The following is a 24,970-nucleotide window of genomic DNA, read 5'->3' as shown; positions in this document are numbered from 1 at the left end:
GGGTAAATCAGAGAGGGAGATGAACCATGAGACACTGAGGTCTTGAGAAACAAACTGAGGGTTTTGGAAGGGAGGGGGGTGGAGAGATGGGTGACACCGGTGGTGCGTATTAAGGAGGGCACGGATTGCATGGAGCACTGAGTGTGGTGCATAAACAATGAATCTTGGACACTGAAAAAAAAAACAAAATAAAATTAAAAAAAAAATAAAGTTAAGAATTATAAACAAGAGAAGATAAAAGGAACCGGAAACTTCAAAATTCAAGAACAAATTCTTTCCCAAATAACCTGTGAAGTCAGTCCCATCTCCCGTACTACTCCATAGGAAGATGCAGCAACTGCAGGAAATCCCCACCTTGCTCCCAGAATATGCCTTCTCAAGACTTTCCACACTTGCTTTGTTCTACCTGCTGAACTCCCCTTACAATCAGCTCAAACATTAGCACCTATGAAGCCCTTCCCGCTCCTCCAAGCAGAGACAGTCACTTCCTTGTCCAGGCTCCTACAAAATTTTTTTCAAGACCATGATAGCACATCAGCAGGTGGTTAATTTGTCTCTCTGACCTATTTCCATTGAGGGCAAGTACGTAATTCATCTTCCTGTCTTCGGTGTCCAGCACATAACACATTACAAGGTAAACTTTTATTGAAGAAAGTCACAAGGTTCTCAAAGAAACAGATTTGCTTACTCAGTCACCAATAATTAAAATCTGATCAGTAGATCTGACTAGAATAAAGTTTTAAATGGGAGGGCAGAGAGGAGAGAAACACCATTATAAATGAAGTCAAAACAAATGGCAACCTACTAAAACAAATGACAAAATAGAGTCACTTCAACAAGACTGTTAAGAACACAGACTTTCAAGTGAGATATGGATTTGAATTCTAGTTCTGCTGCTGACCACGTCTGTGAACTTAGGCAAGCTCAGACCCTTTAAGCCCCCTTCTTGTCTATAAAATGGGAGAAAATAGTACCTAGACCACAAAGTTTATGTTAAAGTCAATGTATAGCACTGAATTACAGCATGTATAAATGTTTAATACAATGCCTAGCTTGTGCTAACTGCTCTATAAGTATTACTAATACTCTTTTAGATGAAGAACTGTCAGAAATGAAAATCAGCAACACACCACAAATAAGTATTTCACAAAACAAAGCAAAAAGAATGTCTCTTTATCATGACTCAAATTAAAACAAGAACATTACAATTCATCACACTGGCAAGTACTCATTTGTATAGGGTATCAGACACCTTAACAACTGTTATTGGGAGAATAAACTGGTACAACTTTTCTTTACTGCAATCTTGTAATAGTCTTTAAGAGTCTCAAAACGTCTTAAGAAACACTTTGACCCAAGAATTTCCCTTCTTACAAATTATCCTAAAAGAATAGCTGCTAACATGTGAGTATTTAAGAATATTGAGGGGCACCTCAGTGGCTCAGTGGGTTAAGCCTCTGCCTTCAGCTCAGGTCATGATCCCAGGGTCCGAGTATCGAGCCCCGCACTGGGCTCTCTGCTCAGCAGGGAGCCTGCTTCCCCCTCTCTTGCTGCCTGCCTCTCTGCCTGCTTGTGCACTCACTCGCGCTCTCTCTCTCTGTGTGTGTCAAATAAATAACAAATCTCAAAAAAAAAAAAAAAGTATTAATTGTCGTGAGGTTTAGTGGGAAGAAATTAAACAACCCAAATATTTATGATAGAATATTGCCCCAATTCTTCACTCTTCTATAACAGGATTATACATGCATACTGTCTGGCATATAGAGGGCAAAGTGGGCTTATGCCAGCTAATATTGACTCACAAAGCTAATTGCTCAAGTTCAGGAATTTTGTGAGCCAACCCTTGGTATCTTGAAATCAGTCATGGTGAAAGTATAAATACCACAGAAATCAGCAAATGCCACAAATCAGTTTATTCGCCCTCCCCACGGGAAAAGCCAGTTCGTAAGCATTTACTGGCACATCTCTGGTAACTTGGCAATACCTCAATGCTATTGAGCATGGCCATGTGACCTGTTTTGTCCAAGGGAACATCAGTGAATGTGACACATGCAGAGGCTGTAAATGCGGTCAGGGGTTAGCTTCCCTTCTTATGATCCTGTCATTTGTCATAAAAAGAACCTGTCCAGGGAGTTTCTGGTCCAAAGAATGAGAAACATGAAACAGATCAGAACTCAGCCTAAATATAGCCTGAAGCAGAGCTCTCCCAAGTGCCTAACAAGACTCATGAACAATGAAAATGAAGTGTTTTGTTGTAAACCACTGAGATTTTGAGGTCATTAGGTAGTACAACTAACTAAAGACATTCTTCATCGATAGAAGAGTGAGCAAAGTGGCATATCCACAGAATGAAAAATCTTAAACTTTCTTAAATAAATGGACACCAGATGTTGAGACATACAGAGATAATGCTAGGAACAGAAAATGTCCTGTGTGCATCAAAGTAGTCTCCCTGGAAAGAATGGGCTTTGAATTGGGTGGTGAATGGTAAGAGTATGATTAGCAAGTGCTAACCAAAGGCTGTTTCAAACAAGAAGTCAGTACAGAAGCCGACCAAGGGGAAGCCAACCAGGATGTTAAACTAAGGCACTACCGAAACTTCAACAACTGAGAAACTTGAACTTTTTAGATCTTCTCTAACGAGAACTACACAAACGTGGAGGGAGTATTTCAATAAGATGCTTGGGGTGGTGGGAAGGAAATGTTCATGTTCAAATAATAATAATACTTGGTCTTTAACTTCCTGGTTAGCAGCAGGGCTTTTATTTTGCTGTTTGGGCACTGCCTCTAATGGTCTTTGTCCCTGTTCTTTATCCCCACTTCCAATTCTAGTCCAGAGTTAAATCACCCTAAATGAATATTGAACAAAAGTCTAAAAAACACTGGTGTAAATATAAGAACTCATCCAGAGTACCATGTGTCTCAAGACTTTAAATGTGATAAATTTATATTTGAACTGGAAATATGTCCTGACTAAATTATATTTTTAAAAAAGGTTTACCAAATATAATAGTATTATTTTTATTTAAAAAGTTTACTTAGAAGAATAAAAGGATATTACAAAAATAATTAGTTACTTCTATGTGATGAGCTATAAGCAATCTTTACTTTTGGAGGGGGGTGCGGAAGGAGAGAGAATCTTAAGCAGTGTCCATACCCAGCACAGAGCCCAACTGTGGGCTCCATCTCACAACCCTAAGATCAGGATCTGAGCTGACATCAAGAGTCAGACACTTAAATGACTAACCCAGTCAGGCACCCCAACAATTTTTACAATTTTTACTTTAAAAAAAAAAAAAAAATCAGGGCACCTGGGTGGCTTGGTCAGTTGAGCGGCTGCCTTTGGCTGGGGTCATGATCCCAGGGTCCTGGGAGCCCTGCTTCGGGCTCCCTGTTCAGAGGAGACCCCGCTTCTCCCTCTCCCTGCTGCTCTGCCTACTTGTGCTCTCTGTCTCTCAAATAAATAAATAAAATCTTAAAAAAAAAAAAAAAGTCAATATGCAAGGGTACAATGAGTAGGTTTTGTTAGTATTACGGGGGAAAATCCAAGATACAAAACAGTGGGGATTCTATAACCCAAACAGTAATTTTTGGAGTTAAAGTAAAAAATGTGACAAAAGACTGAGTCCAAAAGAGTCAGTCAAGATTTATAAATGATGGTCAGCCACTGTGGTGATGTACATGTACTGCTTTGGTCTTCTTACATTTCCTCAACACCTAGCTATGGGCAAATAATCACTGTATCAGGATTTCTCAAAGTGAGGTTCCCAGAGTATTAAGTTGGCAAATTCCTGAGCACCACCCCAAACCTAGTCATTCAAAATCTCATGGGAGAAGGGAACAGGATTTAGCAGTTTTAACAAGCTCACTAAAGACTGAGAACACTAACCTACATGGTGAAAAACAGGTGATTAGTTAAATGTAAGCTGTACTGAATTTTGAAAAAGGAATGCAGAGCTTCTATTTTGTTGGTGAGTTCATCAGGGTCACTAAATTATTGCTCTTGCACATTTAAGGCTAAGGCCCATGTTAAAATCACTTAAAGACAGATTTAAAGTCTTCATTAGTAAAAAAATTATACCTGTGAGATTAAGTTAAATTATATTCATTATTAAACTGAATAATCTATTAAACTTTCAGTAAATTACTTTGTCTATCACAAAGTACTCTTCCCAAATAATATTTTCTAGCACCTAGTACTAGCATTCATTCATTCATTCAAGTCTGTTTGCTGAATCAATGTACAACATTCTCTTCTAAATATGAATGAATTTGTAAGTAATTGCTAACACAAAACTAAACACTTTACATACATAAACTCTTTTAATCCACATTGGAATCCTGTATGATAACTACTATAATCTCCAGATAATGAGCAAACTGAAGCAAAGCAGGGAAAAGACTTGCCCAAGCCCGTCAGCAGATAGATTCAAACCAAGGCAAGCTGACTCAAGAATCTATAGTCACTAAGCTGTACCGCCTTCCTGATTTGAAACCAAACATTATTCATCTGGTAAGAGATTCCCTAAGTAAAGCTGTAATATCTTTAAAGATTTTACTGTTCATCATCTTAATACTCACATTTGGCAAAATAAACACTATTTCTGAATTTTCTGATCTGTTTAATACATTGCTAAGAGCCGAACGTTTTCATCTCATGAAATGAAATTATTAGAGAAGAGAAACTTTTAGAGAAGTTATTAATCTTAGAGAAATTATTCATCTTTTTCCAAGATATCTATGGTATTATTATGAAGACCTGCAACTTATAAGCTTTGTTGTATTACAAAATATATTCAGTGTAAGTAAATACACTGAAAGAGTTAAAAATCATATTCTTTTAGGTTTATCATATATATTATACTCTCACTTTCCAGCACTACCATCAAATAAAATAAATAAAATCACTGTACAAATTGAAAGGAACTGAAACTGTCTTACTCTGAAAAAAAAAAAAAAAGAGAGGAAATGAATTACTGTCATAGGACAGAAAATATTTTAAGCTACTATTCCATAATGTAAACCCTGTGAACATTACTTTTTACAAATAACTATGTTTTGGTATGCAGTAATTGTTTTGTAAAAACAAAAATTGTTTCATAGGTGCCTCATAAAAGCCAACCATCAGCCTTACCTAAATACTTACTTTTACAGAAAAAACTTCACATTCAAAAAATAGGAGACAATGAGTTTTCTTATATTTTGCTATGTACTCATCTTTGTTTTTCAACATGAAGAATAGAGTTTTTCTGTACACCTTAATTACCTAATGTTTTATGTCAAATATAATTCAATATAAAAACAAAAGGACTGTCTAAAGCTCTAAGTAGAAAGTATCTTAATGTTTATTCTATCCCTTTTAACATAGCCATCAATGGCTACTCCTTGGTTATGTCTCTACTACCACTCTAAGGTCCTAGCTACTTCCTTATTTCCAGCCTCACAATCATAGGTCTGGAGTACTGCCACACACTGCAGGACCATAGCATGCTATACAATACAAAACTATCTCACTACCAATATATTACTCATGTTTCCTTTACTTCAAAAGTAACAATCGTACCCCAGTTAAATACCTTGGTTTCAAACATAACCCAGGTCCAAACCGTATTCTCCAGGATCTTATTTGAGCTGTCTGAAGGATGTGCTATGGCTGTTGGCCGCACTTCCCCCTAGAACAGCCTAATCCAAGCGGCTCATTATAATTGCTAAATATAACGTAGCCATATCAAGCCTCTTGGGTAAACTCCTCTAACACAGATGGTTAACATAACATGCAATGGTTAACATATCCTTTTTAATACATCACAGTTGTTACCAAGTCTGGCTGATCAGAAACACCTGTGGAACTTTCTAAAACCAGATTATTGCGCCTTATACTCTTCCATGAACATCCTCACTCACCCATGAGCTTCCCAGAAAATTTGAGTAAATCCATTGTGAAACTGACTAAAAAAGAATTTGTTTAGTTACCTAAATCCTGCTATCTGAAGTGTGCTCAAAGCATCAGAAGCATCAGCAGCACCTGGGAGCTTGCTGGAAATGCAGAATCTCAGGCTCATCAGATTTACTGCATCAGACTTGCAGCTTAACAAGATCCCCAGGTGATTAGCACAAAGAGTAAAGGCTGAGAAGCACTGCCCTAGATGATTCTGAGGTATGGCCAGCTTTCAAAAGCACTGCTCTACTTAACCCCCTACTTCTCAAAATGTATAAGGAAGAATCTGAATAAATTTCCATTGATTATTGCAGAGGGACTATCCTGAAATCAGGAGTAACAGATTTTTAAGAGGCCCAACTACGATTTCACTCACCCTTGCATTACATAGGGGAACTGATGACTCTGTGCTGGGTCGGTTTGTGCTTGTGGAAGGGTACGTTGCCTCAATCCTTCTGAGGAAGAACTGGCAGCTAAAGACAAGGTTTCTTGACTGGATGATGGAGTTGTTGATCCTGACTGATCTGAACTCTACAAACAAAAATGTAGTTATTTCTTCAAGGAGATTTAATTCATTGCAATATGAGATTAGAGACACAGTGGTAAAAACGTATTTATGAGCTGCAAAAAATGAATTTTAGAAATATACAGATTTGAATCTTGGGCTCAACGTAACAGGCTGATACTTTCATTCTAATGAGATTAAGAGTTCAGAAAATAAAAAATACGTTTTTTTACAAAATGAACAAGATAGATACCAATAAAGATTTTTAAATTTTCATGTTCTGATGATATTAACTCACAGATTCAATAACCTTAAAAATGTAATGACTTAAAGACCACCCCAATTTGTTGCTGTTTGAAAATAGTTTGTCACGTGTTTTATATAAATTTAAAACATAATTACATTTGAAATATAAAATAGCTGGACAGAATATAATTTTAACATCTTTCCAACTTCATTAAAATTATATTTTACTTATACTGCCTTCCTATTAACTGCATGTCTTTTGGTATGTCTATCTTCCTAACTCCTGCTATGCAAAAAGTGCCTGCCAGGAAGAGCAGTCTTTTGCAAAACTAACAAAGCTTTCTTTAAGAGGTTATTCCACATAAAGTAGATACCAAGTAGGTGTATACCTAATCAGTCCAGGGAGTCTGATTCTTAGGGACCTAAACTGGTAAAGGCTTCCTTTCTGTCAAAATTTCTCATTAAATGGACCAGCATAATATGTTAGTCATTTTTTTAAAAAATTAACAGAAGAAAGGCATAGCCATTTGGCATCACAGCCTAATTTTGCTAGAACTAATTTTTTTCTGACCTTATTAGATAACACTTTCAATGACTAGACTTTTAAGACATTCTCAAATCCCACTGAAATTTCTCAGCCATAAAAAAAGGATAATTCAACTTAATCTTCCCTTAATACTTCTCAGATTTGCGTAACACAGCTTGAAAAAAAAATGAATATATATATATACTAACAACATGAAATCATGGCTGAGGAATCATGAGACAAGTCAGGAAGGATCCTTCTTAACAAAAACTGAAGCAACATATATGTGTCCAAAGACTATATCCTGAACTCTGTGCCTAGGCCAGTGTTTTGTCTCTTCTTATTGAAAGGTAGGAAACATAGAAAGACCCTTGGGTTTACTGATAAACCAAACTTCAGTTTAATGAAAGCTAAATTCTCATAGTTCATGCTGGAAAATACTTACCACTGAGCCCATACTAATTAAATATAGCAACTAAAGGATCTAGTTTCTTAAAGAAACAGTTAACTAGTAATTACTGGAAGATCCTTCAACTAGTTATAACCTCGGGCCATCCATCCCCTCCTTCAAGTTTTGGTTACATTCTTGTCAAGAAGGTAAGTATACTTAGCAGTATGTAAGTTCCTTGCCCAAGAGATTTAAAGCAACCTTCCATTCATCCAATCCTTTTCTCTCACCTCCAAAGGTGTCATATAAAACTTTAATGGGAAACCAAAAATAATTAAACATAAAGAATTTGTCTTTAAAAGTTGTATGAGTATATCTAAGTTGAAAAGTTCAACGTTTTAAAAATTTCCAAAACAATTCTGGCAGATGGAAAAATAAGAAGGGAAAAATGAATACCCAAGTCTGAAAGAACTGAGCAGATGAAATAATTTTTCCTCCTGAAGTTGGAATGTATGTCCAAATCCAGTCACTTTAAAAAAACAAAATTCTTGACGAAGCAATCTACTTCAAGAAGATTTAGCGTACTCAAAACTTAAATAATTTAATCCACCTTGAATACAAATACCTTTAATATTTGTGAAACTTTACTAGTCCTAGATTTTAAACTATGTAATCATATCATCACTCTGTTTTCTGGGTATTTTAGCATTTAACCCCTGAAGATTGGATCTTCAATCCCTATAGCAAATAACTCAAGCTTCCAAGGATAACACTATGCACTGGATCTCTAAAAACAAAGCTTAAACGCCTAACTCAAGCTGTTCAAAACACAATCTCACAACCCACAAGCTCCAATTGTTCTGTTTTTTCACTTCCAAGGATAATCAGAAAACTTCAACATTTACTCCTCCCCAGAAAACTCACAGAACTGCTGCTGGATGCCAGTGCTTCATGACTTTCTCTAGTGGTGCTGGATTTTGGAGAACTGGGAGGAGTCCGAGAAGTACATACTAGATGAACCATATGATACTCATCTTGCTAAAATTAAAGAAAATTACATTGAAAGAGTAGTACTGGAAAGTGTATAATTCAAAAAGTCAGTAACTAAGCTGAAATATTTAACTCCAATTTTAAATTCCTTTCTAGCGTAGCCATTTTATTAGTAATAAATCATTGCCATTTGAAGGTATGGTGATTTACTCTTTCACTATCTGGGGCCCTTCTGAATTCAATATATTCTCCATGCTCTATAGAAAACCATCTAGTCTAACTATAGACTATGCAATACCTACTATACGAAAAAATTACTTTGTATATCAAGGAGTCTCAAAGCAAGCAGTGCTATGAAGTTGTAGCAATGCAATCTACTTCTTCAACATAAAGATATCTAGCATTATAATATCAAAACTATGTAACAGTCACATTGGAACTTGGGCCTACAAATTTTGAGTAGTGAAAATATTTCCATTACTTGAGACTTTGCAGCCCTAATAAAGAAACTCAACTGTACCTACTCTACCTTAATTTTAGCCAGGTGATATAGTTTCTTTTATTTTAATTCAAAAATTAGTCTTACCCCTAACAATTATACACAGATTTAAAGTATATATTTGAACTACATTCTGTATGTATTCCATGTGTTGCCTTGTGACAATATCTGAAGGAACATATTCTAATAAGGATTAGGAATGGCATTTAAGCTTAGTGATTTCATGAGTATATTTACAGTCAGGCATAAAGCTAGTATATGTAAGATGGAGAAAGGAGAGAAAATAAAGGAGGGCAGAGAAGAACAAAGGATGACTCAGCAACTTAAAAAAAGGAAAAAAGAAAACAAGAAAATGGTAAAGAAAACGGGACAGAAAGAAAAGAAAGATTCCCATTTGTGAGAAAGAGAAACGAAGCTACCAGAAACTAAGAATGTATCAATGCCTTCCATCATCCTAGAATTGTGTGTAATTCTGAGGTGAATCCAAAAAAGGGTAAGAGTCAACCCTTCACCTAAAGAGGCTCACGACATTGTTAAAATATCAGAACAACACATTAGAGCACAGTTAGGGAATATATAAAACAGTCTTTTGCACAAAACTGAGAGGCATAAATTACAATTGTTTAACAAGTTAACAAGGTTAGAAAGCTAGGGAGAAGACATTCCCAGAGAAAGCATGACATGAACTATACCTACGAAGGTAGGTAGAAAGCACACCTGACTTAAGGTCCTCTTAGCTTCAGAATACAAAATACTAAAAAGCATCCAAGTATAAGATGTTTACCCTTAAAAATCTAGTTCCAAAGGTCATTATTAATCACAATCAATTAATAGTTTTCATTCACCTTTGGAGAACGTTTCTGCAAAATATTTTATAACTAAACTGGTAAAGCTAATGTCAGCATCTACCTGAAAAAAAGTAAAGGGGTACCCTGACTTTAACAAAAACGCTTTTAAGATCTATTCAGAATATAAACAGATTGTTCAAAATGTTTCATATAAGGGGCACAACATCCTTTGAGCATTTTTATTTTAACTCTTCTGGACAGAAATCATTTATGGAAGCAAAAACCTTTTTAAAAGTATTAAGAGGCCCCCTGGTGGCTCAGTCATTAAGTGTCTGCCTTTGACTCAGATCATGATCCCAGGTCCTGTGATCGCCCATGCTGGACTCCCTGCTCAGCAGGAAGCCTGCTTCTCCCTCTCCCACTCGCCCTACCTGTGTTCCCTCTCCTGCTGTCTCTCTCTCTGTCAAATGAATAATTTTTTTAAAGTATTCATATGCATAGTCTAGCCATCTTGGATTAAAATGATAAATAAGTGTGTATTTCAAAGAGCATATAGCAGAAACATTTTAAAGCATAAACACGGGGAAGATGAACAGGTGGAGCACACAGGATTTCTAGGGTAGTGAAACTATTCTTCAGGATATTATAATGGTGGATACACGTCATTATTTACTTGGGAAACCCATAAATTGTACCACACCAAGAGTGAATTCTAATGTAAACTATGGGCTTTTGATGATAATGCTGTATCGCTGTACATCACTGTGTACAATGTCAGTTATAACAAATATACCACTCTGATGTGGAATTTTGTTAGTGGGGTAGCCTAGGCATATGTAAAAACATGGGGTATATGGAGAATCTCTATACCTTCTGCTCAACTGTGCTGTGAACCTAAAGCTACTCCAAAAATTCACGTCTATCAGGGCACCTGGCTGGGTCATTAGTAAGGAAGTGGCTCTTGATCTCAGGGTCATGAATTCAAGCCCCACATTGAGCATAGCGCTTACTTAAAAAAAAAAAAAAGTCTATCAAAGAGAGAGAAAGAGGAAAAATCTGCTGCAATCCACTATTTTTTAAGGTTTTTATTTATTTATTTGACAAAGAGAGAGATCACAAGTAGGCAGAGAGAGAGAGAAGGAAGCAGGCTAACTGCTGAGCAGAGAGCCTAATGCAGGACTCGATTCCAGGACCCTGAGATCATGACCTGAGCCAAAGGCAGAGGGGCTTAACCCACTGAACCACCAAGGCACCCCCACAATCCACTATTTTTGAGGGGGGTCAAGGAAGAGAAGCTGTTAAACCACTTTGGCAAACTAAAACTACCTGATTAAAATGAAAATGACAGCAAGAAGTCACAACAGCAAAGCTAAAATTTAAGATTTAAGATTTAAGGGATTTAAGAGAGAAGAGATTATCAGTGAAAATCCTTCACTACTACTTGAATACTCTACTGATAAGTCAATACTGCTTTCTTATATAACAAATACCTGCACAGAAACATAAAATCATATTTCAAATTTAGCTATCAGATGGATATACAAAACTACTACCTAAACTAACTAGACTCCATCATTATGTTTCTTACTTTCTAATTCATGTTCATCTGTTTTGCCACCCAGTTTTAGTTATCTAAAACTGAACTAGTTGGATATAGATAAAAGTTCAGAACATATCTCTTTTCATACTCTGAATGTATCTGGTATCAAATAGTGGTTAGAAAAGCTTACTTTTCTGAGAATGTCTTTCAGCTGCAGATGATCGGGAAGCAGTCTGCCCGAATACACCAATCTCTGATCCTTCGTCAACTAAGAAATGGGACAAAGAAAATAATTCAACTTTTTCTAATTATACAAATTGGAAGTTGAGAATAACATGCCTAAATATGAGTAAAGTAAAACTCCCTTTAGGCACAGCTTAGCAGAAAACTGACATGATTTAAGGATTTTTTTCCCAAATTCTACTTAAGACATTAAGAACTCAGCAAATGATAGTTTATAATAAAATATAAATAGGTAGATAAAACTAAATACAGGTAATTACCATTTTTTTTAAAAAAGGAGAAAAAGGTAAACTAGAAGTTTGCCTTTTCAGCCATCATACAATGCATGTGTGACTATCATCAAAAACCTTTAACAATATGAGAAGATGGCTAGCCTTCTAGTAATAATAAGTCAACAATGGGATAAAACTTCAAGGTCACCACAGTTACTTTGAATTGTTTTATCAGTATTTATAATTTAAAAGAATACACAAAATTTATTTCCTTCTTTACTAACATACAGCACAATTTATTGGTTTTAATTCAAGAGTCATTTGGATTCAGTTACAGTTTTATGTAACAATTCCAGTTTTTATTATTCCTGCCATTCTCACAAATACCTCTGTACATTTTTCAAAAACACAGGACTAAAGAAAAATCAACTCAAGTGCATAGAGATTCAGCTGTCATCTCTATATGAAACCGAGAATAGGAAATACATTCTGGTTACTTCTGTCCCATTTTGTATGTATGATAAATCTGCTAAGTGCTCACACTACTACTATTAAAGTATTTAAAATCAAATTGTGTATGGTCCCCATAGTACCTAAATAGGCAGATGTTCCACAAATTCTATTAAAACAATTAAATATTAGTTATATCAACAATTGTTAAATATGCCAAATCCAAGCAACAACTGTAACAATTTTCAAACAGAATATATGTATTCAGCATGGCTACTAACAAGGGTCTTATAACAAAAATAATCATAATAGAAACTGTCATACTGAATAAGATCTGTGGTTCAGGGTTGCTTGAGCACCCACGATGAAGGGAAAGGTATAGCCCTGTTTCCAAGATACTTAGCTGTTAGGCATAATCTAGCTTCTTCTGAGAGTATTTTGAGTGTGCCATTCCCAAAACACACACGTTCAAATTCCAATATATAAACAACCAAATCAACACAAGAGGTTTTTTTTAAAAATACACTGTCACAAATCTTGAAATTTCAATCAATACATATAAATACTGAGTGGGGAATGAATAGTAAATTATATAACACAACTTAAAAGCTAAGTAGATAATAAATGATTTAACCCATGGACAAAATGAATTCTATAATGCTTTACAAGTTTCCATAATATAATTATTAATTCAGCTGGAATCTAAAAAAGTTTCTTTGATAAATACTACAGTCATCATAAGGTATCATTTTTCCATCAGTCCAAACATTTAATAGATACTTCTATGTCATACCATTCTGCATAAAGGACAGTCTTATGAATTTTTTTTCTTTACTACGAAAATTTTCAAACATACACAAGGTGGAGAGAACAAAACAAACCCCAAGATACCATCTTCAAGAACTCCCAAATATTCAACTCAAACAATTATCAATATTTTGCTATTCTTCTTTCATCTATCCCCCATTGCCTTTTTGAGGGAAAAGAGAGTTTTGAAACAAATATCACACATCATTTCTTTTCACCTGTAAAAGCAGTATGTATCTGGAACAGGTTTTGGGTTTTTGGTTTTGTTCTTTTACCCCCAAATAACTGCAACATTACCACAGTCAACAAAAGAAGTATCAATTAGGTCAACTTTGAATAAACCTTTATCTTTCCACAACAAAGGAACATCAATTTTCAAAAAGGCATACAATAATATAGCAAAATTACATGGCACGCACCCCCCACCAAGTACATGAAGCAAAAACAAGTATGGATGAGGATGTGGAGAAATTGGAACCCTCACACACCACTGGTAGGAATATGAAATGGAACAGCCTCTATGAAAGTTTGGCAGTTCCTCAGGGAGTTAAACAAAGAGTTACCCAATGGGGGGCACCTACGTGGCTCAGTCAGTTAAGCGGCAGATTCTCGATTTCCGGCTCAGCTCAGGATCTCATGGTCTTTTGAGATCAAGCCTGAAGAAGGATTCCATGCTCAGCACAGAGTCTGCTTGAGAGTCTCTCTCCATCTCCCTCTGTCCTTTTCCCTGTTCACTCTCTGTCTCTCTAAAATAAGCAAATCTACCCCCCCCCAAAAAAAGAGTTACTCGATATCTCAACATATACCCAATTCCACTCCTAGGTATATACCAAAGAAAACTGAAAACTTATGTCCACACGATAACTTGCATAAGAATGTCCAGAACAACTTTAGCCATAATAGCCAAAAAGTAGAAACAATCTCAATGTCCATCAACTGATGAATGAATAAACAAAGTATGATAAATACATAAAATAAATACTAGTTGGCCATAAAAAGTAATGAAGAACTGATACATGCTATAATGTGGGTGAACCTTGTAAACATTATGCTAAGTGAAAGGAACCAGACAAAAAAGACCATATATACTATGATTCCATTGATACGTAATTTCCAGAATAGGCAAATCTATAGACAGAAAGTAGATCAGTAGTTACCAAAAATGGAGAGTGACTACTAGTGAGCATAAGTTTTCTTTTTTGAGGTATCAAAATTTTCTGAAATTAGACAGTCATAATAACTGCACAACTTTGTGAATTATCTAAGAACCACTGGGTTGCACATGTTAAAGAGCAAGGATTTTTTTGTTTTTATTTTATTTTTTTGTTTTGGTTTTTGCTTTTTTTAATTAACTAATTTATTATTTGTTTCAGGGGTACAGGTCTGTGATTCATCAGTTTTACACAATTCACAGCATTCACCATAGCACATACCCTCCCCAGTATCCATCACCCAACCACCCCCTCCCCACCACAGCCCTCCACTCCAGCAACCTTCAGTTTGTTTCCTGAGATTAAGAGTCTCTTATGGTTTGTTTCCCACTCTGGTTTCATCTTGTTTCATTTTTCCCTCCCTTCCATGATCCTCTGCCTTGTTTCTCAAATTCCACATATTAGTGAGATCATATAATTGCCCTTCTCTGATTGACTTACTTCTTAGCATAATACCCTCTAGCTCCATCCACGTCATTGCAAAAGGCAAGATTTCATTTCTTGATGGCTGCATAATATTCCACTATGTATGTATAGGTATGTATGCATATATATTTGCTACATGTGATTTGATATATATATGCATACCACATCTTCTTTATTCTTCTGTTGATGGACTTCTAGACTTTAAAGAGCAAGTTTTACAGTATGTGAATTATATCTCAATAAAATTGTTTCATGAAATTAAATATTCAAATGTCTTCAAATAATCAGAAATTTTAAAAGAAAGGAATTCTTTAATTTTACTATGACTGAAAAACAGAAAAAGGAATTTTCATGTGCCTAACTTAGGCGAGAAGATCTGAAAATTTTTCTATGTCACTAAAAGAATTCCCTCTTCACTTTAAATATCAATACATTAATTAATTTAAATATCTGGAAAACCAGTAGTTAGACATGATAACAAACAATACAATCAGTAATCAACTGATTCAGGCAGTAACTTTCAACTAGCCTGAACTTTCAACTAGCCATTTTGGATCATAAACTAGAGTACTGGGAAAAATACAGATTTCTAAGATCTCAATTCGATTCAGTTTCACTTATAAAAGTGACACAATTTTATTTATCCAGACCAGCTAATAACAGCATCGTTTATCGTGATTGGAAATCCATTTCTGTATTAGGTTAAGTAATGTTACTATATATATGCTATAACAAACTTCATAATCTCAGTAGCTTTTTAAAAAAAAAAATTACACGATACCCTTTCGATATAAAAATCCAGAAGACTCAGGATTGGTAAATCTAAAACTAAGTCCTAATTAAATTGTCCATTAAAAGTCTACTGTTAAGATACTGGTTACAGAGATACCTAACACTTGACCATCTATGTTAACACCACCCTCATTCTTCCTGTTGCTCACACACTATATCCAATAGTCAGCAAGTCCTATCAGATAATGCTACTCTCACTACTTCCGCTACTCAACCACTAGATAAAGCCTAGAGATACATGGTACCTGGTATTACATGGTAGAGCCAAGGCAGCTAAATTACCAAGTTAGGAACATCCTAATGGTACTCTGAGGAGCGAGACAGAACCAAGGCCACTCCAAATAAATACCTGCTTAACTAACTGGCCCAAAAAATTCTACCACCCACTTAACAGACACTGCTAAAAACCAAGGTGAGGAAAGCTCATCAGCTTAATATAATATGCAAAAATAAGTCATAAACTAGGAAGATGTTTTTCTTCCTAAAATGTTTACATATACTATCTAAAATATCTGACTTTTTAACATTTAATCAGATATCAAAAACAGACAAAACACTGTGCATCCCTAATGCATTTAAAATAGAAGAATTTGATAGATGAGTTTACAAAACCAACAACAGTTTCATATTTCTAGAAAGTCACCTCGTTGGTATCAAAAGATTAAATTTTGTATATGAGGAACTAAATACAGTCTCTCATTTTGGATGGCTCTAAAAAATCATGTCTTATTAGTATATCTGAATCACCATAGTCAAATACCTTAGTAAAAAATCTTCAACTTACATGTTAGTTCAAAGAACTAGAACCCAAGTCCTTACCCATTGAAACTGGTAATTATTATTATTATTTCAGTACTTACAGATAGCTCAGTCACAAACAAGCATCAAGTAGCTGTAAAGAGGTGGTTCCCAGAAGGTACACAACGTATTGATTCTGTGGGAAATGAATTCTATGAATTTGGACTGTAACAAAGCTTCCTCTCATTCCCACTAAATTCACCCAAATTAAAAACCCCAGAGAATTCAGAAGCACTGTAAAAGGAAGCATGGTTTACCCAAACTGCCTCTACCCCTAATCTTCTTGGAACAGCAATAAACAAAACCAGCATACAGGAGCTTAAAAAATAATTTTCTCTAGAATCCCAAAGGGACATCCTTGCTTAGCTGTTTCCACTCACAGGCCATTTGCAAATCAGGTATACATACAACAGAGAATGCCAAAATAGATGTCTGCTATGGTTTATACAAGCAAGCAAGAATGTGAAAAGATAAAGAAAAGCAATGTGCTTTTGAGGTCTTAACATACTAGATTCCCATAACTTCCCTAAAATCCATCAAAATAAACAGAAATAGCACACACTAACATGACCTGCATTAGAACACTATTAAGGCTATGTTATCCATTCATCTACAGCCTTTAAATGACAAACCATCTAACCATACACCCCTTTTTATACTTCACTTCTCTGCAGTTTGTAAGTGTATATAGCTAAGATGGCCAGGTCCCTAAATGACTTTCTTCATCTTATTACATATAACCATCATATACAATGTGAATTAATGGTTTAAGCACTGAGACTTGAAAGTCAGACCAACCTGGGTTCAAATTCTAATTCTACTACATAAGGAGTTCTATTATTTATACAATAGAGCTAATAAATAAAACTTACATCATAAGATGTCTATGAGGAATAAATGTGATAAAACATATAAAATACTTAGTAGAATGCTTAAGATACATGGCAACCACTTAGTAAATGGAAGTTTAAAATCTGAGCACCAACTGTGACAGCTAAACAAAAGCATTTGAGACCATGAAATCACTATCTATTATGTAGAGGTGAGAAACTTAACTAAAAGTTCTAGAAAAATCCATATCTTAAAAAATGCATGATTAAACAAAACATAGTACTGTTATTTCCTGAAAAAATACATTAGGAAAAGACTACAAAGGAGTTAAATAAAACAAATTTAGGGATGTCCGGTGGCTCAGTTGGTTAAGTGTCTGCCTTCAGCTCAGGTCATGATCCAGGGTCCTGGGATGGGTCAAACATAGGGCTCCTCACTCAGCAGGGATCCTGCTGCTTCTCCCTCTGCCTCTAGCCCCCCCTGCTTGTGCGTTCCTTCTCTCCCTCCTACCCTTCCTCCCTCTCTTTTTCTGAAAAATAAATAAAATCTCAAAAAAATTAAAAAATAAAAAATAAGGGGCACCTGGGTGGCTCAGTCGTTAAATATCTGCCTTTGGCTCAGGTCATGATCCCAGGGTCCTGGGATCAAGCCCCTAATCAAGTTCCTTGCTCAGCCGAAGCCTGCCTCTCCCTCTCCCACTCCCCCTGCTTGTGTTCCCTCTCTTGCTCTATCTCTCTCTGTCAAATAAATAAATAAAATCTTTTTAAAAATAAAACAGATTTAGTCCACACTCATTCAAAACTTTTAACTTTTCATCAATCTTCACAATGTAATAATGTCCTTTGTTCCGAGTTTTAAAAATATGAACTATATTGCTACGCGACATGAAACCCTCTTAAACATATGCACTAAAATTGTAAAGACAAGTCTTATAAAACAAAAATTATTTAAAAGTATGGATTATAAGCCCCTTTAAGTCAATAGTTCTGAGACAGTTAAGTAAGTTTTTTAAATGATATACCTGAGTAAGGTAATAGGGAATTACAAAAAAGAGACAGATATAAACCTCAAATTATATTATTCAAGCTATTTCCACTGCTAATGAAATTAAGACTTCCATCTCAACTGTAGGCAATTTGGTTATGGAATGTTATATTCTCAAGAACAGAACTCATACAACTGGTTCTATTCCTATGTCTTTAATTCTAACATAATCTCAGAGCAGTGGAGCAATTTGAAAAACCAGAACAAACCTCCCTAGCTGAGCAGGAGAGCTAGAAGAGAAAATGATATTGACTGCTTTAGTTTGAGAGCATAAAGCACCAAGACAAAGGAAATCTACCCAGAACCGAGGGACACGTTTAACAGGCATTTTGACCTCAAGACTGAAAAGTGAGAAGCTAAGGAAAGCCCGTTTATCCTCAAAACTGAATTCGGGGTGAGTCAGGTCCATCTTAGTTATTGTTTGTGTATGAGAGAAAGAAGCAATAATGAGAAAGAGGCCTAATAAGACTTAGAAATCCCTACTTTTTAAAGTTTTCTCTAAGACAGTCCATTCTACTGAATAACATTAAGTTCAGCTATGTTCATATTTACATCTTTAGCAAATAAACTTAAATTAGATTAAAGTCGCAAACTACTCAAGTAAAAGTCGCCTTCCTGACAGATATTTTCATGCCCCAGGAGCAAGTACCCAAATTTACAGAATAATTATTTCACATTACTGGCCAATTTCAGGATCTGAAAATCTAAAGTCATGAAGTGATGACAAATGTCATATCACAACATAATTCACAATTATCTATGTACACTATTGACATGAACTGATGCACTTTTCAATTCCTACACCAAATCCTAAACCAATTATCAATAACATTCAAAGTTAAACAAAACTCCCAAAGAGCTCAATTCCAGGTTTTTAGTGATGGCACTATAAAGTTTTATGTAAATATGGCAACTGCCCTATTTCCTAACTAGAAAACACCTTCCCCTCTGGAGCCCATCATGGATATGTAATCTTTTTACATAATACATAATTACAGTGAGAATCATCAGAGCAACATTACCTTTGAAATAAAAGGTTTAAAAAAGAAAAAAAAGCAGCTACTTGTCTACTTAAAACTGTTATCAACTCTTTAAGAAAAATGTCCCCAAGAGCACCTGGGTGGCTCAGTTGGTTAAGTGAATGCCTTCAGCTCAGGTAATGATCTCTGACCCCAGAGGATCATGCTCCTTGCTCAGGAGGGAGTCTACTTCTCCCTCTGATCCTCCCCCTTCTCATGCTCTCTTTCTCATTCTCTCTTTTTCAAATAACAAAATCTTAAAAAAGAAAAGAAAAAAGAAAAAGAAAGAAAGAAAGAAAGAAAATAAAGAAAAATGTCACTGTGAACCTTTTCTTAAATCAGCTACACATTCCCTTACCTCCCCTTCAGAGTTGACCATTCCCTCCCTATGCTCCTATACCATCCCTCTCGTGTAACACAAGTCACATAATACTAGAGCTTTTTACTACATATCTGTATCCCCACTGGATCTGAGCTTTATAACAGCAAAGGGATCATCATCACCTTCATGCTTAACATATAGACACCCAAATGCCAGGTCAATAAAATCCTAATTAAATAAATAAATGAAGCCCAAGAAAATATGCTTTGATGGGAAAGGGTTTATTTGCTGCGAGTTTACTGACAGATGGAAAATTGAACTTCAAATATTCGTGTGGAGATTGTGATTAAGTCAAATCAGTATCTGAAGATAAGGCTAAAACCTTAAGACTAAATATGCTCTTTTTTAGCCAGTTCTGTTAACTGTTTAGCTAGTTAGCTAAGAGATAACTCTGTTAGCTCAGAGTTTAGCCAGAGTTCTGCTAACAGCAGTAGACATGTGACCTATTTTAGAGATCCTAAAAGGACAACTTCAAATCTCCATTCTTTTCCCTCTAGCAGCTCCTATTTACTTTCCTAGAAACCACTGCCCACAGAGACGAAGGCCCTCCACCCACCCTTGGCCCATCAGACCCAATTAGAGCGCTACTGACCAGAGCCATCAACTTTTCTACTCCTTACTGGAGAACACTTACTTCTACAAGGCACTGGAACCGTACTCTGCTTCTAAATCATCCACCTCCACCAGGCAGATGTGCGAAGAATCAGGCCTAAGAAATAATCTCTGTTAAACACCAAATAGCACTTAAGATGCCTAAACACAGAATTAGTGTCAAGCAGTCTTTGCGGGTGCTCATAAGAACCCAAACTTCTCTCATAATATATTAATATTGCTTATATTACAAAATGTTCTGTTCTAAATAACCATCTTATGAAGTTAACTTCTAATACTCCAGTTCCTATACTGAAGACTACCTGTGGGGTAATATGAAATAGTTGGTGTGTTCAACAATTTAAAAACTTCAAATCAGGGGCGCCTGGGTGGCTCAGTGGGTTAAGCCGCTGCCTTCAGCTCAAGTCATGATCTCAGGGTCCTGGGATGGAGTCCCGTATCGGGCTCTGTGCTCAGCAGGGAGCCTGCTTCCTCCTCTCTCTCTCTGCCTGCCTCTCTGCCTACTTGTGATCTTTCTCTGTCGAATAAATAAATAAAATCTTTAAAAAAAAAAAAAAACACTTCAAATCAGTTTCCATGTGGTAAGTAAATTAGAATGTAAGCCTGTCAAATCTAAAAACCACGGGAAGTTTTCAGTGAAGTTCTAAGACAGCAAACACATGGTCCTCACCCCCAGTTCCACCCACTCTCATTAACTAGAAATAAATTTTAGTATTACAGTTCACCTGGAGGGGTGCCTGGGTAGCTCAGTGGGTTAAGCATCTGCCTTCAGCTCAGGTCATGATCCCACGGTCCTGGAATTGAGCCCTTCATTGGCCTCCCTGCTCAGCAGGGAGTCTGCTTCTCCCTCTCCCTCTGCAGCACCCCCTATTTGTGCATGCACGCACTCTCTCTGTCAAATAAATAAATAAAATCTTTTTAAAAAAAAAATACAATTCACTTGGAGATGACTTGCTGGAAGAGAAGAGAAAAGTCAGGTTTGCCATAGTTAAACCTGGAAGTGTGTGTACGAGTTGTAAGTGGGTTAAGGAGACGGTGTAGAAAAGTTTGCAACTGATGTGTCCTCCCAGCAGCCAAATGATCCATATGGGTACTAGAGATTAGCACTAGGAGGGCAGAACTCCTGCCAAAAACTGACTTCTACTGGGTGCAGGTAAGGTAATTGGGTTTCACACCACTCTTCTCTTACTTTTTGAAAAAGAAAAAGTTTTAGAAAAGTGGTAACTCTTGGTGTACCATAGTGCAAACCAAGTCCCTTTTGGTTCACTCATACAATATAAAGATCTCATATAAGCACATACTTGAGCATATATCTAAATGTATATGTATATACACACTTTTATATATAGATACATATATAGAGACAGAGACACACAAACACACACACAGATATGTGCTCAAGTATATACTTATATATTTAGGAATGGTATTCCAGCTATGTTATAAACAGCACTATGGAAGTATCTGACTTTCAACTCTGACTATTCTGAAAAACTATTTTTCTACTTTGAAAATGTGTAGAATGAATCATATGCAACAGGAAATCTTCTATAAACCAGAAAATTTTAAAACAAGTCTGTTACCCCCTGTGAAAATCTTAACTTTAAAACAAAGGATCTGGAAAAAATGGCAGTTCCAGCTAGTTTGTCTCAAGCACTTAAATAACTTGGGGGTTTTTATTTCCTCTATTAAAAATATTTGTATCAAAAATACTGACAGACAAGACCAACTAAGAGTTGATTTTCTAAACCTCCTGCTTTTGCAGTAACTGCCTTATTTCTGTAGTTCTTCTAAAAGTCTCAACGCCTAACTAAAGCAATAAAAGCTTTAATATAGGTTGCAGTGTTTACCTTTTTTAAGGATCCATCTGTCTCTCCCATACTAGGCCAATGACTTAAGTCCAATGAAAATGGTCCCTTTTTATGCCTGTCAGTTATTATGTCTCTTGATATTTTTGTACACAGTACTCTTACTAATTAACTGAACCTCATGAGGAAGATACTAATGATGGTTGAGGCACTCAAGAGACACACACACACATCTCGCAACTCAAAATACTTCGCAGTCTAGCAAGAGACCTATTTGATTCAAGAAGGGAGGGGATGAACAGAGAGACGGGAGTGCATGGCACGAAAAGTTGCTGGCCAGAGCAGCTGTGCCCAGCTTTTAAGACACTTACTGGTTTGCTAGGGTACACGTTAGATAGATGCGTTTTTAGTTTCCCCACGGTCCAGTTCAAGAAGCAGCTAATAGTCTGGTCACTGTATTTCTGATTTGGTGCTTTAATGATGAGGGTCACAGGAATCTCCATCCCATTTTGGTCCATGGTGCCCCCGAGTTGAACAGTCAAGAGGAGCAGCCCAGATGAGCCGAGGTGGTAACTGCCGGCGCGACCGGCACAGGGACGGCAGCAAGTAGGTTCTTAATATTCCGTGTCCAAGTCAGTCACAAGTGCATCGGGCGATACAAAGGCCATTGCCGGTACCAAGGATGATGGACAGTGGCGGCGGCGGGGTCCGGGGACCCGGCCGTGGGTGCAGCTTTCCCCGCCAGGTCCGGGCTCCGCCGGGCTCCGGACTGCGGAGAGAGGCCGGGAGGAAGAGAGAGAAAGCAATGATAAGGGAGGGAGTCACTGCCCCGCCCCCGCCGCGACCCCCAAGCTGAAACGCAATAAGGCCCCTACGCGACGGCCCTGCCAAGCGGACCAGAGAAGGGGCCGAGCCGCTCACGGAGACCCGCCGGGGCAGGGGGTACCTGAAAGAAGGCCGCGGGGCCCGCCACCGCCACCCTCCGCGCCCGGACAGGGCCGCCGTCCGCACAGTCCCACCGGGCGTCCTCGGCGGCGGCCGCTCCCTTCCTGCTGCTCCGCGGCGGCCACAGCCCGGCCCCGGGTCTCGCGAGGCGGCGCGGTGGCCGCGGGAGAAGTTGGCCAAAGGGCGCGGTCCGCCCTCCGCCTGACCCCTCGGGCAGGACACTGCAGCGCGGCGCAGGGCCGGGCGCGGCCGAGGCGGCGGCAGGTGGCAGGAGGGCGGGGACTAGAAGCCCAGGGGCCCGGCGCGAGCGCGCTGGTTTTGTTGTTGTTACGAGGAAGGTCCCGGGGCCCCTTTAAGCCGGAAGGCGCAGGACGGAAGTGCGTCACGCGTGGCCCGCCCCGGCGCCCAGCTTTGCCTCTGTAGTCGCAGCCCCCCGCCGCCCCCCGACTGCCCGGGGGACAGCGGGCTGAGCTCCGGGTCGCCCCGAAGCTTCTGGGCTGTGTTGGAGCCCACCTGGCCTGACCGCTCGCTGGGTCCCGTCCCTCAGGCGTGCTCAGGCCTCACTACGAGCTGAGCTGGCGCTAGCACGTCCTGTTTTGACCACACCCTGGAGCCTGGAGAAGTGTTCTCCGCCCTAGGAGTTTCTCTGCAGAAGTTAGTGTCCTTCAAGATGCGAAATCAAACTTCCTCTCCAAATCTCTTGTGTCGACTGTCTGCAAAGCATGGTACCAGGACCTTTGGTGGAGGAGAGACCCTGGGGTACACTGCGTAGGGAGCAAAGGCTTTCAGGGAAGCCTGAAGCCTGCCTTTACTTTCCGTGTGACCCTGGCTATCCTTTCTGAGCCTTGGTTTAGTTCTCCGAACAGTAATAGCTATCTAACTGCGTGTTGATGAGGACATGAGCCACGTATGTAAGCCATCTGGTACAGTTCAGGCATATGACAGTATCTCAGATGTTAATTTCCATCTCATTCTTACTAGTCTAAACAGAAGTTGGTAAGTGTTTACTGAGCCCCTACTGTGTGTTTCGTTCAGTGGGAGATGAAGAAAGATGGCAGTGTTATTTTGCTGTTTTCACAGCTTGGGCATAGAACGCAAAGGTTTTGTCCACTGCCCAAAACTGACTTATTCTCCATTTTCTGCACGGGTTTGGGGATCAGTACAGCAAGTTAAAGTTGGACGTGCATTTTCCACTTCCACGTACAGGACAAGGCAAGCAGATAATAAAGAGAGCTAGTCTTTTTCCCTCTCGCCTTCAGAAGGGTTAATGAAGGCTAGCTACCATTTAGTGACCAAGGAGGAAACTCTTCCTCTCTATAGCTAATGCAGCAGGATCCCTTACACCCTCACTTCCTTCACCACCTTCCTGGTGGTAGGACATCTACCATATTTGAGCCATACCTTCTAAATGCTCTTCAGAAATAAGAGTGAGGCCCCCTTTATTTTTTATCATGTACTGAGGAGAGCTTACTATGACTCAGGTTTTCTGTAGCAGACCCTGGTCTCTTTCTACCTAGTATTTAGTCAACCTAATGGAACTTTAACTTAATTCTAGCTAAAAATACCTTTTCTAGACTCCTGTACATCTAGGAGTAGTCCATTTGATGCAGCTCCAGCCAATTAGACAAAAGTTGAAGTTGCCGCTGGCCCTTTCAAGAAAGCTTTTAGATGGACATGTTCTGTGGGCCAGAACATGTCCTAAACCTGGTTTTTTTTTTTTTTTTTTTTTTGCTTGAGGAATATGATGCCAGAGGTGCAGCAGCCATAGTTCGGTCATGAAGCAACAAATGGAACAGAGGCCTGCATTCCAGGGATGACAGAGCAGAATAATTCAGAGACTATATCCTTTATGGCATCATTGTGCGACCATGTAAGTCCTAAGCTGTCTGCCCTAAGACGACTTTTGTGTCCATTTCCTGTTTGAGCCAGGAAGTTTCCGCAACCACCACCACCTAACTCTGCAACTCTTG

The 24,970-nt window shown here is 38.0% G+C and overlaps 1 protein-coding gene and 1 long non-coding RNA gene across 2 annotated transcripts in view; both read right to left on the bottom strand.

Annotated features, from left to right (window-relative positions):
• Positions 1 to 23,333, bottom strand: part of HERPUD2 (HERPUD family member 2) — a 31,172-nt gene extending 7,839 nt beyond the window's left edge. Inside the window, exons 1-5 of the mRNA XM_032304562.1 lie at positions 23,002 to 23,333; positions 22,427 to 22,824; positions 11,611 to 11,688; positions 8,528 to 8,641; positions 6,315 to 6,469 (exon numbers count right to left, since the gene is read on the bottom strand). Of these exons, the coding sequence (XP_032160453.1) occupies positions 6,315 to 6,469; positions 8,528 to 8,641; positions 11,611 to 11,688; positions 22,427 to 22,573 (494 nt within the window). The 5' untranslated portion in view covers positions 22,574 to 22,824; positions 23,002 to 23,333. The remainder of the gene's footprint in view (positions 1 to 6,314; positions 6,470 to 8,527; positions 8,642 to 11,610; positions 11,689 to 22,426; positions 22,825 to 23,001) is intronic.
• On the bottom strand, positions 15,620 to 20,595 carry LOC116568862. Its single transcript, XR_004276767.1, has 2 exons — positions 20,270 to 20,595; positions 15,620 to 16,495 (listed from the first exon to the last, which is right to left on the bottom strand). It is a non-coding gene; the product is annotated as an uncharacterized LOC116568862 (long non-coding RNA).
• Positions 23,334 to 24,970: the final 1,637 nt, after the last annotated feature.

Source organism: Mustela erminea, chromosome 11, assembly GCF_009829155.1.
Source record: "Mustela erminea isolate mMusErm1 chromosome 11, mMusErm1.Pri, whole genome shotgun sequence".
Lineage (NCBI taxonomy): Eukaryota > Metazoa > Chordata > Mammalia > Carnivora > Mustelidae > Mustela > Mustela erminea.
This window is presented reverse-complemented; position numbering and strand designations above follow the sequence as displayed.